The 12,246-nt window shown below is 44.9% G+C and overlaps 1 protein-coding gene across 1 annotated transcript in view; it reads right to left on the bottom strand.

The window, feature by feature from the left end:
- Positions 1–11,026: 11,026 nt before the first annotated feature.
- LOC130523571 (NLR family CARD domain-containing protein 3-like) overlaps positions 11,027–12,246 on the bottom strand; it is a 218,778-nt gene continuing 217,558 nt past the window's right edge. The window contains exon 7 of the mRNA XM_057028920.1: positions 11,027–11,843. Coding sequence (XP_056884900.1) covers positions 11,807–11,843 — 37 coding nt within the window. The 3' untranslated portion in view covers positions 11,027–11,806. The remainder of the gene's footprint in view (positions 11,844–12,246) is intronic.

Raw genomic sequence — 12,246 nt, 5'->3', positions numbered from 1 at the left:
TTCCTAGGAATCTACGAAGCTCTCGTCTACCAGACGGAATGGGGAAGTCCACGATAGCGGATACTTTAGCTTCCACTGGGCGCACTTGGCCTTGGCCAACCTGTTTCCCCAAATAGGTTACGGTTGCTTTGGCAAATTCACATTTAGCTAGGTTGAGGGTCAGAGACGCATCTCTCAAGCGCGTGAATACCAAGCGAATGTTATCAATATGCTCAGACCAGGAGGATGAGTAAATGACCACATCATCCAAGTACGACTCGCAGTTTGGGACACCAGCGAGAACTTTATTCATAAGCCGTTGGAAGCTTGACGGGGCATTTTTAAGACCAAACGCCATAACCTTGTATTGTGCAAAGTTGTCAGGTGTAACGAAGGCAGAAATTTCGGAGGCTCTGGGCGTTAATCCCACTTGCCAGTAGCCCCTGAGAAGATCTAATTTCGTAACGAAGTGAGCGGAGCCAACACGATCAACACAATCCTCCATACGAGGTAAGGGGAAAGAGTCGGTTTTCGTTACAGCGTTTACTTTTCTGTAGTCTGTACAGAATCTAAACGTGCCATCTGGTTTGGGAACCAGGAGACACGGCGAACTCCACGCGCTAGCACTGGGCTCAGCCAGTCCATGATTGAGGAGATAGGCTACCTCCGATTGCATAATTGCTCTTTTAGTCGGATTGACACGATATGGGTGCTGTTTTATTGGTGCCTGGTCACCTACATCAATGTCGTGGCGAAGTACATTGGTTAATGTCGGAACGTCGGAAAACAAACCTGGAAACTCATTAATCAAGGCACATATATCATTAGATTGTTCCTCCCTTAAGTGCGACAAATTATTTCTCAGTTCCCGAAGCATTTCTGAATTTGGAAGCCTAGCAGAGGAGACTGGGACATCACGCAGGTTTAGGTCATCCTCCCAAAAATAGTCAGTCAACTTACTTTCAGTTGCCATATTTTTAGTAGCAGCAACGCGGCATTTAGCGAGAGAAGGGTCGCTTTCTTGCTCCCTTCTAATCAGCGCTTTGTCAACGGGCAGCGACAGGTCGAGGTGCGCGTTTTCAGCACCATCAAGCGTGGACAGCAACGGAGCGTCTGCTGCCTGTGACCGCGGGCTGGAGGGGGACTGGAATGGATCGTCGGAAATCAAACAACTGCCGGACAAATCAATCACATCCCTAAACTTACGAGCCTGAGCTCTTGTCACCACGCACGCGGGGAACACATTTTTAAACTCAGGGTCCTCGTCAGTATTTTGTAACGGAGTAGAGAGCACCTCAGGTATCGGAATCACTTTTCCGCCAGCCAAATCGTTCCCCAACAAGAATTCAACCCCTTTCACAGGAAGCTGTGCCCGAACAGCAACCTTCACAGGACCGCTCACTAAATCGGTGTCCAGGTAAATCTTGTGCAAGGGAACTTGTGTTATCCCCAACTCGATCCCTGTAAGTAAAACATCGGAGCCACAATGTGTTCGATCAGAAAACGGAAGGGCAGACTCGAGAATACAGCTAATTGCGGCCCCAGTGTCCCGAAGAATAGAGACGGACTTCCCATCTCCACCGCTAGCAGTTAAGGAGACTTTTCCCTTCAAGATAAACGGATCATACACGGGGTCAATATCATGACTTAACTCATCAGCGCTGGCAGTCCGCACAAATCCAACACTCTTAGGCTGGCGTTTAGGAGACTGATTTTTTCTTTGCAGCACAGGACAAACAGCGATTAAATGACCCGACTCATGACAGTAAAAGCATTCTCTTTTCTCACTGGTGGGAGACGAGGGTCTGTTCGGCTTAGAATTTCGCCAGCTGCGTTTAGGACTAGAAAACTGAAATGGTGCCCGACGAGTGAAGACTGTTTTATGCGTGAGCGTGAATTCGTCAGCACAAACAGCGGCCTGTGCCAACGTGGTAACTTTCTGGTCATGAATATAAGTCGCGACCGACTCTGGCACACAATTTTTAAACTCCTCCAGCAGAACAACTTCTCGAAGTTGAGCCATTGACTGTACTCGTAAAGAAGTGAGCCACCTATCGAAGGCATTTTCTTTCTCTCTCGCAAACTCCATATAAGTCAACTTGTCATTTTTCTTAAGACCTCGAAATCTTTGTCTGTAGGCTTCTGGTACAAGTTCGTATGCGTTTAATATAGCAGTTTTAACAATACTATAGTCTGCACTCTGGTCAACAGTAAGAGCTGAATAAACAGCTTGTGCCTTTCCCGTTAACACGCATTGCAATAGCAGGGTCCAAACGCCGACTGGCCATTTTAAAGTTAAAGCGACGCGTTCAAAGTGGGCGAAATACTTCTCAACCTCGCGCTCGCTAAATGGTGGAACCATGCGAATATTTCGGCTCACGTCGAAAGGTGGAGCAGGTGAATCAGATGACGGGAGGTTATGTGGTGCGTCTTGAGGCAACTCTGGTAACGCAGAGGCAACGAAAGGGACACGCTGTCGTTCCTGCCACGCCGTAGACAGAGGAGGAGAGCTTGGAGGACGAAATGGAGAGACATTAATGGCAGAGTATTTAGCCGAATATTCCAACTCAAGTTTTCTCAAATTAAATTCTCGCTCCTCACGCTCGCGTTGGAACTCCATCTTTTTCCGATTCTCTCTTTCTTGTTGTTCCAATTTCCTTAATTCGATTTCTTTATCCACCTCTAATTGCCGTAAACGAACCTCCTTTTCGAGTTCTCTTTCTCGAAGAGCCATAGCCTCACGGTCTGCTCTAAGTTGTGCTGTATGGAGCTGCAATTTGCGACCTTCCAAATTATACTCCTGCATTTTAAACGAAAGCTCTGCAGTTGGCGATTGGGGCAAATTTGACGGGGAGCCGGCACTTTCAGCTTTAGCAATAATATTTTTATCGATCAAGCCCTTTTCTACTTTCTCCAACAATACTGCCTTAAGCTTTTTATCGTCACTAGTAATAGTTACAGAATAATGTTCCGCAATACTAATTAGCTGCTCTTTAGTGCAGCGTAACAAACTATCCTTCGTAGGATTCTTACAAAAATCTTCAACAGACGCCATCCTGTAACACCAAAAAACTTCGGTTAATGGAGAATTCAAGCAGAAATGTACAATGTAGATCAGAAAGAAGCCAAAAACCATGCAAAATCTGGTGCGTAAAACGCGTGCGGCGTGCCAAATGCCTCCAAAATTAGCATTAACAAAATCAAACAAAATCCGAGAGACTGCACTGCAACCACCCCAAGACGCAGGGTGTCAGAGAGTCTGGTCCTGACTGCCTAACCAGGAAACTAACTCACCTATCTAACTCTTCAGAGCGTACCAATGGAAGGCGCCTTTAAACGCTTAACGTCATAAGAGAGGACTTTATCTTAAGTCCACTCTTTGACTAGCGTACCTCCCCCTGGAGTTACTCCCAAAAAGGCAAATTAAAACATACAAAAAAAAATAGTGCCCCGAAGGAAGGGTTGAAAACAACCCAGCTGGGAACACGCTGACTCACCAGACCTCTGGATTGCAGACGCACACCTACGGAAAAATCAAAGAAATCAAAATCACAAAAGACTAAGGGCGCTAAACAAAATTACAAAAAGCTATGGGATCAAATATCCCGGACGAGCCCCCATTTGTCACGTTCCAGTCTAGGGTATGGAATTGTGAACCAGGGAAAAGTGAAGGTGGCACGAGGAATAACGCCAGTACAATAAGTGAAATATAGATTTAATGGCAAAAGGTGGGGAGTAATACAAAAATAAGTGAGCACTTAAAGTATATAGGTCTATTCAATGGTTAAAGGCACGTTGCATGGCAAACATTCCAAAACGTAGACGAAAGTGGCTTCTCCACAGAAGCAGGCGAACTGCAACCGACGGGCTGCGTGTCACAAAAACGAAGTGGGAACTGGTAGCGCTGACGTGGCGAGTCACGGAACAGGACGAAAACGGAGCAAGAAGGATTCGTTGGGTGGCACCCCAGGGTTTTTAAAAGGACGCCAATCACGAACGAGCCAATCACAGACCATGGCGCAGCACCTATTGAAACAGAGAAACACAAAACACGGGGGCGGGACAAAACAGAACCAAATGCGCAAAGGTGCGCAGAGCGCACAGTAAAAGCAAACTAAACCACATAACTGGGATCGTAACAGTCACCAACACGTTGCCCGCGGGCACCCGGTCGCCCGTAAGAACCACATGAGTCGCCCGCCGGCCTGTTCTAAAAATAGCTCAAATAGCACCACTGACCAATGAGCTGCAACTAATTTATTTTGTATGCTATTCTTGTTTAAATCACACTTACACATAAACTGGAAATAACAATATATATATTTTTAAAAAATAAAAAATAGTTCAAAGGTCAGTAAGATGCGCATGACCAAAACGTAGCGTCTTCGCAGATTGCTACGACCAAACAACCTAGCGGGCGCAGCCAAAACGAGGAGACGACTGACCCAAAAGATGGCAGAAAAAAGAAAGAAGACACATCATTTTCACCACGAATGGGAGGTCGAGGGTTTTTTTTACCACTGTGAAAGGAGCGTGTGTTTGTCTTATTTGCGGGGCGACTGTGGCGACGGTGAAGCGGCACAATGTGGAGAGACATTTCACGACGTGTCACAAGCTACCATGCTAGCTATCCACAGGGCAGGTGTTGAGAATTGTCTTTATCTTGTTATGTGTTTCACCATATGTTTCTGTCTTCTCTTAGAAGTTAGGCAAGGTAGACTCATTGGTAAATGTAATATAAACAGAGACATTCCATTTGCAGGATTGTTGTTTGTTCTATTGTTGTCTCAGGAGCCAGTCAGGCAGGAGGTGTCAAACACTCATTGTAAATGCGACATCAGGGGGGTTGATGATGATCACATTTGCATGAAGAATGGGATCTGGCCACCTGGGAAAACAATGGAAGAGAAGAACTCTACCAACACCAAGTGGGACTGGAGGAAGAGGACGGGGACATCTCAGCGGGGGATCTGGATTGGATTGCATGGACATTGTGAATTTGCATGTGTGTGACTATAAAGGACTGGGCCAAGGGATAGTTAGGTGGTCAGACTTCGTGCCCTGACGATTAACTCTGTTGTTGCTAGGGTTATGAACTGGCCCGGAGCTCTGTAATATTTGTGTCTGGAATTGATTCTATTGTTAAATACATTTTGAAATTGGTACTTTACTTCTCGAAGTCTTCATTCAACGAACACGCGGATCGGCAGCTACATACAGGAGGTATCGCGATCCAACACAGGGCACTGCCAGCAGGAAAAGCCCGAGAGTTAAAGGCAGCTTTGTGCAAACGGCAAGCTTTTTTCACAAGGCCAGTTAAAGCCTCCCAAAAAGCAACCGAAGCCTCATTTAGAGCTACGCAATTCTTGATTAAAAAGAAGAAGGCATTTTCAGACGGGGAGGTAGTTAAAGAAGCAATGATGTTGATTGCTAAAACTGTACTTGAAGACGAGAAATACGGAACCGACGTGATCTCCAATCTCTCCGATGTTCAACTGGGGGCAGCTACGATGGTAAGAAGAGTATCTGCGATGTCCGGGAACTTGGCCGACCAGCTGGACCGTGACCTGGCGAGGTGCAGGTGGTTTAGCCTCCTGTGACGAGTCGGTGGACAGCAGCAGTACGGCGCAGCTGAGGATCTTTATCAGGAAGGCGTTTGATGATTTCTCCACAAAAGAACTTCTCACACTACTGCCCCTAAAGACAACTACGAGGGGAGTTGACCTATATAACGAGGGGAGTTGACCTACAGTGGGGCAAAAAAGTATTTAGTCGGTCACCAATTGTGCAAGTTCTCCCATTTAAAAAGATGAGAGAGGCCAGTAATTTTCATCATAGGTATACCTCAACTATGAGAGACAAAATGGGGGGAAAGAATCCAGGAAATCACATTGTAGGATTTTTAATGAATTAATTGGTAAATTCCTCAGTAAAATAAGTATTTAGTCACCTACAAACAAGCAAGATTTCTGGCTCTCACAGACCTGTAACTTCTTCTTTAAGAGGCTCCTCTGTCCTCCACTTGTTACCTGTATTAATGGCACCTGTTTGAACCTGTTTGTTTAACACTATGGCCAAGACCAAAGAGCTGTCAAAGGACACCAGAAACAAAATTGTAGACCTGCACCAGGCTGGGAAGACTGAATCTGCAATAGGTAAGCAGCTTGGTGTGAAGAAATCAACTGTGGGAGCAATTATTAGAAAATGGAAGACATACAAGACCACTGATAATCTCCCTCGATCTGGGGCTCCACGCAAGATCTCACCCCGTGGGGTCAAAATGATCACAAGAACGGTGAGCAAAAATCCCAGAACCACACGGGGGGACCTAGTGAATGACCTGCAGAGAGCTGGGACCAAAGTAACAAAGGCTACCATCAGTAACACACTACACCGGCAGGGACTCAAATCCTGCAGTGCCAGACGTGTTCCCCTGCTTAAGCCAGTACATGTCCAGGCCCGTCTGAAGTTTGCTAGAGAGCATTCGGATGATCCAGAAGAGGATTGGGAGAATGTCATATGGTCAGATGAAACCAAAATAGAACTTTTTGGAAAAAACTCAACTTGTCGTGTTTGGAGGAGAAAGAATGCTGAGTTGCATCCAAAGAACACCATACCTACTGTGAAGCATGGGGGTGGAAACATCATGCTTTGGGGCTGTTTTTCGGCAAAGGGACCAGGACAACTGATCCGTGTAAAGGAAAGAATGAATGGGGCCATGTATCGTGAGATTTTGAGTGAAAATCTCCTTCCATCAGCAAGGGCATTCCAAAACATCACTGCTCTAGAGGAGATCTGCATGGAGGAATGGGCCAAAATACCAGCAACAGTGTGTGAAAGCCTTGTGAAGACTTACAGAAAACGTTTGACCTCTGTCATTGCCAACAAAGGGTCTATAACAAAGTATTGAGATGAACTTTTGTTATTGACCAAATACTTATTTTCCACCATAATTTGCAAATAAATTCTTTAAAAATCAGACAATGTGATTTTCTGGAATTTTTTTTTCTCATTTTGTCTCTCATAGTTGAAGTGTACCTATGATGAAAATTACAGGCCTCTCTCATCTTTTTAAGTGGGAGAACTTGCACAATTGGTGACTGACTAAATACTTTTTTGCCCCACTGTATATTACGAGGGGAGTTGACCTATATAACGAGGGGAGTTGACACATATAACGAGGGGAGTTGACCTATATAACGAGGGGAGTCGACATATATAACGAGGGGAGTTGACACATATAACGAGGGGAGTTGACCTATATAACGAGGGGAGTCGACCTATATGACGAGGGGAGTCGACATATATAACGAGGGGAGTTGACACATATAACGAGGGGAGTCGACATATATAACGAGGGGAGGTGACATATATAACGAGGGGAGTCGACCTATATAACGAGCGGAGTCGACATATATAACGAGGTGAAGGAGTTTTTGGGGGAGAAAAAAGTGCCGCTGGAAAAGCTGGTATCAGTGACTACAGACGGGGCTCCCGCTGTGAGCGGCCGACTACAGCGGTCGACTTGCCAGCTTTCGCAAAATTGCTAAATACACGCTAGCATGCATGTTTTAAGCTATGGTAGCGGTATGTTTTACCATGCCCGCGCCCTATACTCCGGTGCGCCTGATGTATGTGTTAAATACAGAAACAGCACCCGTAACTGAGGCTGCACCTTTTAATACGGTGCGCCCTTTGGTCGCGAACATACGGTATATAGAACATAGGGCACGTTTGTGCGGGATATCACTCAGCGTCTGCGCAACCACCACAACCTCCTATCTTTAGTATTGCTGCGCCAACTGGTGGTCTTTTGGGTTGAGGATCACGGTGATCTATATGTAGCTATATGTAGCTATAGCGTCATTGGCCTCCACTCCAGCCACTCCTGGTAGTTCCTCAAAAACACTGAGTTTCTAGTGGATGCACAATCTGTGGAAGCCAACATAGAAACTTCTGAAGAGCCAAAGTTCTTGCAACAAAAATATAGTCCCCAATTAGGTTGTTTTGTTATCACACGACCCCGTCCCCATTATCTTAAGAGAATATAAAAGAATGGGTGGAGACAGAAGAGAGAATGAGACGTTTTTGGCGCGTGTCGCTCTTGATTTAGTGTTTATTTTTGCAGTAAACTTAAAGGAGGCCTTTTCACTTTATGTTTGATTCCATTTAAGCTGATATTCCATTCTTGACATCTTTAAATTTACAGTATTCATGGGAGATTTATTTGGTCATTTTGCTTCTTTTTATTTCCTATTTCCCACATTTATTCATAGTTTTTATTAGATTGCAATAAATCCTATAACATTGAACAGACTGACTAAAGTCAAATGACCTGCGGTTCCCACCGATAGCCGTCATTCTGATGGGTTTTTGCTGGCTGCAGCTGAAATATTCCAATGCTCCATGTCACAGAGACAGTAAATACTAAACCCTAAAGATTCTGAAGGCATGATGTCAAATAGTAACGTATAATACAGACATTTGAAGAGACAATTAAGGTTTTCATGCTTCTAAGAGTGGCCGAGGAGCCATTTAGAACTTTATAAAGATGCATTGTGTGATACCAGGAACTAATTTAACTTCAAGGCGAAGCTGCTTCTACTTTGTCGACCATCAACTGATCTCCTGAAAGTCCACCAGCGCTTTTTAAAATCTGAATTTTTCATCTATGGAGGGAGTAGACGGCAGATGTTTCCACAGATGCTCTTCACCAGTGGTCAGTGAGTGATGCAGCAGATGAGCGGGAGTTGGCTGGCTTCTACCAGCGACCATACCGACTCAATGTCTCCAGCCCATAGTGTGGATTCTTTACGAGATCAGACAGCAGCTTCACTCCTGAATCCTGCAGCTGGTTCCCACCCAGCTCCAGTTCTCTGAGATGGGAGGGATTGGACCTCAACGCCGAGGCCAGAGAGTCACAGCTGATCTCTGATAAACTGCAGTCCCATAATCTAAATAAAGAAGGGAAACTTTTATAAGGTTATAAGTGAAACCAGTATTAATCTGAAAGGTTAATCAAAGGCATGATCTGTAAATATTTAATTTAGTTACAGGTTAAAAAATGATAGTAATATGTAATTACCACAATTCCAACCTCTCAGGTTTGCACTGTTCCAAGGAGAATATATATTGTTCTGGCCCTCACTCTTCCCAGGTTCTCCCACCTCTTTCCCTCCCATCTCATCATGGAGATCCATCTCACCTGTGGCTCATCTTTAAAGGCACAACCTGTCTGAGATGACTTCCTGTCTCCCTCACCATCTCCCTCCTCGTTGGCTGGTGTCTACCAGGCACCCTCACTTAGTTTTGTCTAATTTTGGTTACCATCTGTCGGCTTTTTCATTGTCCTTAAATCAATTTATCATGAATAAGTGGTCCCCGTGTGGCCCTCCCTCCTGAAGGAACTGGGCACAACACACACACTCAGAAAGTGTGAGGACCCTCGGATGGAATAATGGACATTTTTGAGAATGGTGTTTACCTCAGAGTTTCCAGTCGGCAGTTTGGAGAGTGGAGAAAACCACAGAGCAGCTTCACTCCTGGATCCTTCAGCTGGTTCTGACTCAGGTCCAGTTCTCTGAGATGGGAGGGATTGGACCTCAGTGCCGAGGCCAGAGAGCCACAGCTGATCTCTGATAACCAGCAGTCAATCAACCTGAAAAATGCAGGATGAGGTTATACGGTGCAGGTCTGCATGTTATCTGCGTCAGTACTAAACCTACGTTAGTTCTTAGTTGGGTCAGACCTGAATTCACGATATTCCAAGGAATTTTTTTAATGTGGTGCATCACAGCAGTGTTGAGAACAGCCTCACTTCACCATCTTAGCAGCTGGTATATAGGTAGAAAAATGAAGACTGACCTGAGCCTCTCCAGTTTACAGTTTGGACTCTCCAGTCCAGAACAGAGCCGCTCCACTCCTGAATCCTTCAACGGGTTGAAGCTCAGGTTCAGAACCCTCAGATGGGAGAGGTTGGACTTCAGAGCTGAGGCCACAGAATCACAGCTGGTCTGGATAAACTGGAGCCACTTAGTCTAAAATAACAATTATTTTGAGAGAAGACAAATAAAAATCAACATGTACCAGAGCAAAACACAGCTTACAAGCAACAAACCTCTGGTCCTGCACCGGCTTATCTGCCGTATGTTCCTATTTTGGGTTCTTTCAGGGCAGTTGGACAAGATCTACACCGTATGTAAAGTGTGTGTGGGTCAAAATACCTTCCAAGTTTGTGAGACCACATTTCTCAATAGCACTCAACTCTTGTCAGGAGTTGGGACAAAGCGACCCACTCCTGACAGCTTGTGGGCGATGCTGCAGCGACCCTGCAATCCCTACACTCTCTGGTGAAACCAAATCAAAGGTTTTAGACACTGCTGGATGCTGGAAGGGTGGCTATAGTCTGGACGCATAGTTCCCCTGACTGCACATTTCTCCAACAATGATTGGCAGCTGGTGTCACTTGTTCTCCAGATGAGAGAAGGAAAGAGAGCCCCCCCCAGTGTGTTTGATTGCCCCACTGCAAGCTCAATGCTGCCAGAAAACATTGCAGGAGCATCAATTCCCCTCAGGGCATCAACAAGGAGCTCAGGAAAAGGTGCAGCTGCCACCTACTAGAGACAAGCACACTGAGCTGAGATTCAAAGCCCTCTCCTCCCAAGAGAAGAGCTTGTTTGTTGGAGGCTCTTCTGGGCGATACCTGGTGCCACAGCTCCAGCTCAGCCCGTCTCTGGAGCTGAGGTGGAGCTTAGCAAGTTTCATGGTTCTCCACCACTTCCTCTCGCTGAGGACCTTCTCAGCTGGTGGTTTCTGCTCCACCTTCCAAGTTGAGCAGGTGATACTTCTGCATTCCTGCCACCAGGGTCTCTGCAGAAAGACTCTTCTCTACTGTTTTATATTATATTATAGAAAATTAGGATTTTTGGTTAATGTCTTAGATGTTGTTGACTAAGAGCAGGTTTTTCTTTAATAACATAGAGAGATTTGAATAGAAGATAAACTGTATTATTTTATGAGCTACTTCCACTACTATTATATACACATACTTCCATATTGTCTTAGATTGCAAGCTGCATTTATTGCATCGTTCATAGAAAGTCATATTTGTGAGGAGAAAAACTCCAATAAGGTCATTTTCTTTAATGACCATTACAAAAGAAGGAGGCGATGAACAAACAGATTTATCTAAAAATGTGTGAAAACTTATGGATGGAAACCTTTTTAAAATGGTTGCATTGTGTAGAATCGGTGTAGAATCAACTTGTTGACTTCTGATTTGGACTCCAATGGAAGTGCGGTGCAACAATTGTGGATGCTGAAAGCTTCAGATCTTCATGAAGGTTTCTGTGGTTGGACTGACCTGCTGCCCCTTTAAGAGGGAGGCAGGTTTGGGCTTCTGGCTGGAATGAAGCCACCTAAGATGAGAATGACTGCAGGCTTTTGGTACCAAGGTTTAACAGGGTGCTCACTTCACACTTGGGCTTTTCTCTTTTTTGGGATGGCTTTTCTCAGGAGAGAAGGGGCATGGCACACTGCAGCAGCTTTCTTTTGGGTTTTCTAGTTTTCCTTCTGATCTTTAAAAGACAGGAAGAACCATTTTTGATTGGTCTGAATGTTTGGGCGGTTTTGTGGCCAGCCTAAAATAAAACAAGACAAATCTACAACTGATACTTCCTTTCTAGTCATTGATGACCATCCTCACATGGGACAGATTTCCACAACCAATTTAATACTGCAAATCTGTCCTGTGTGGTCTTTTTTCTGAGAACTGTAACACTACGTTTATAACAAAGATCAAACATGTAAACAGTTATTGTCTAACTAGTTACACCTGGGAAAGTACTGGATCATCTCTGACTGACCTGAGAGTCTCCAGCTTACAGAGAGGATCCTGGAGAAAACCACAGAGCTGCTTCACTCCTGGATCTTTCAGCTGGTTCTGACTCAGCTCCAGAACCCTCAGATGGGAGGGATTGGACCTCAGCGCCGAGGCCAGAGAGCCACAGCTGATCTCTGATAAACTGCAGCCACTCAGTCTGGATAAGGAATCATGGCAAGAAATGATCTCTTATTGGAGGAAAAGTCATATTACACTTGCTCAAAATCATTATTTCATTTTATTTCATTATTTAATCAGGGCCCTTGGAGTCAGGAGAGCTCTGGCCCCCACTGATAAACTGGGATATTACAGCAACAACACAGTTAAAATGTATCTATGAAATTAACTTTCAATGGCTCATTTATATTCATACTACACTTCTCTTC

Source organism: Takifugu flavidus, chromosome 4, assembly GCF_003711565.1.
Source record: "Takifugu flavidus isolate HTHZ2018 chromosome 4, ASM371156v2, whole genome shotgun sequence".
Taxonomy (NCBI): Eukaryota; Metazoa; Chordata; class Actinopteri; order Tetraodontiformes; family Tetraodontidae; genus Takifugu; species Takifugu flavidus.
The sequence above is the reverse complement of the archived record's forward strand: the minus strand, read 5'-3'. Positions and strand labels throughout refer to the sequence as shown.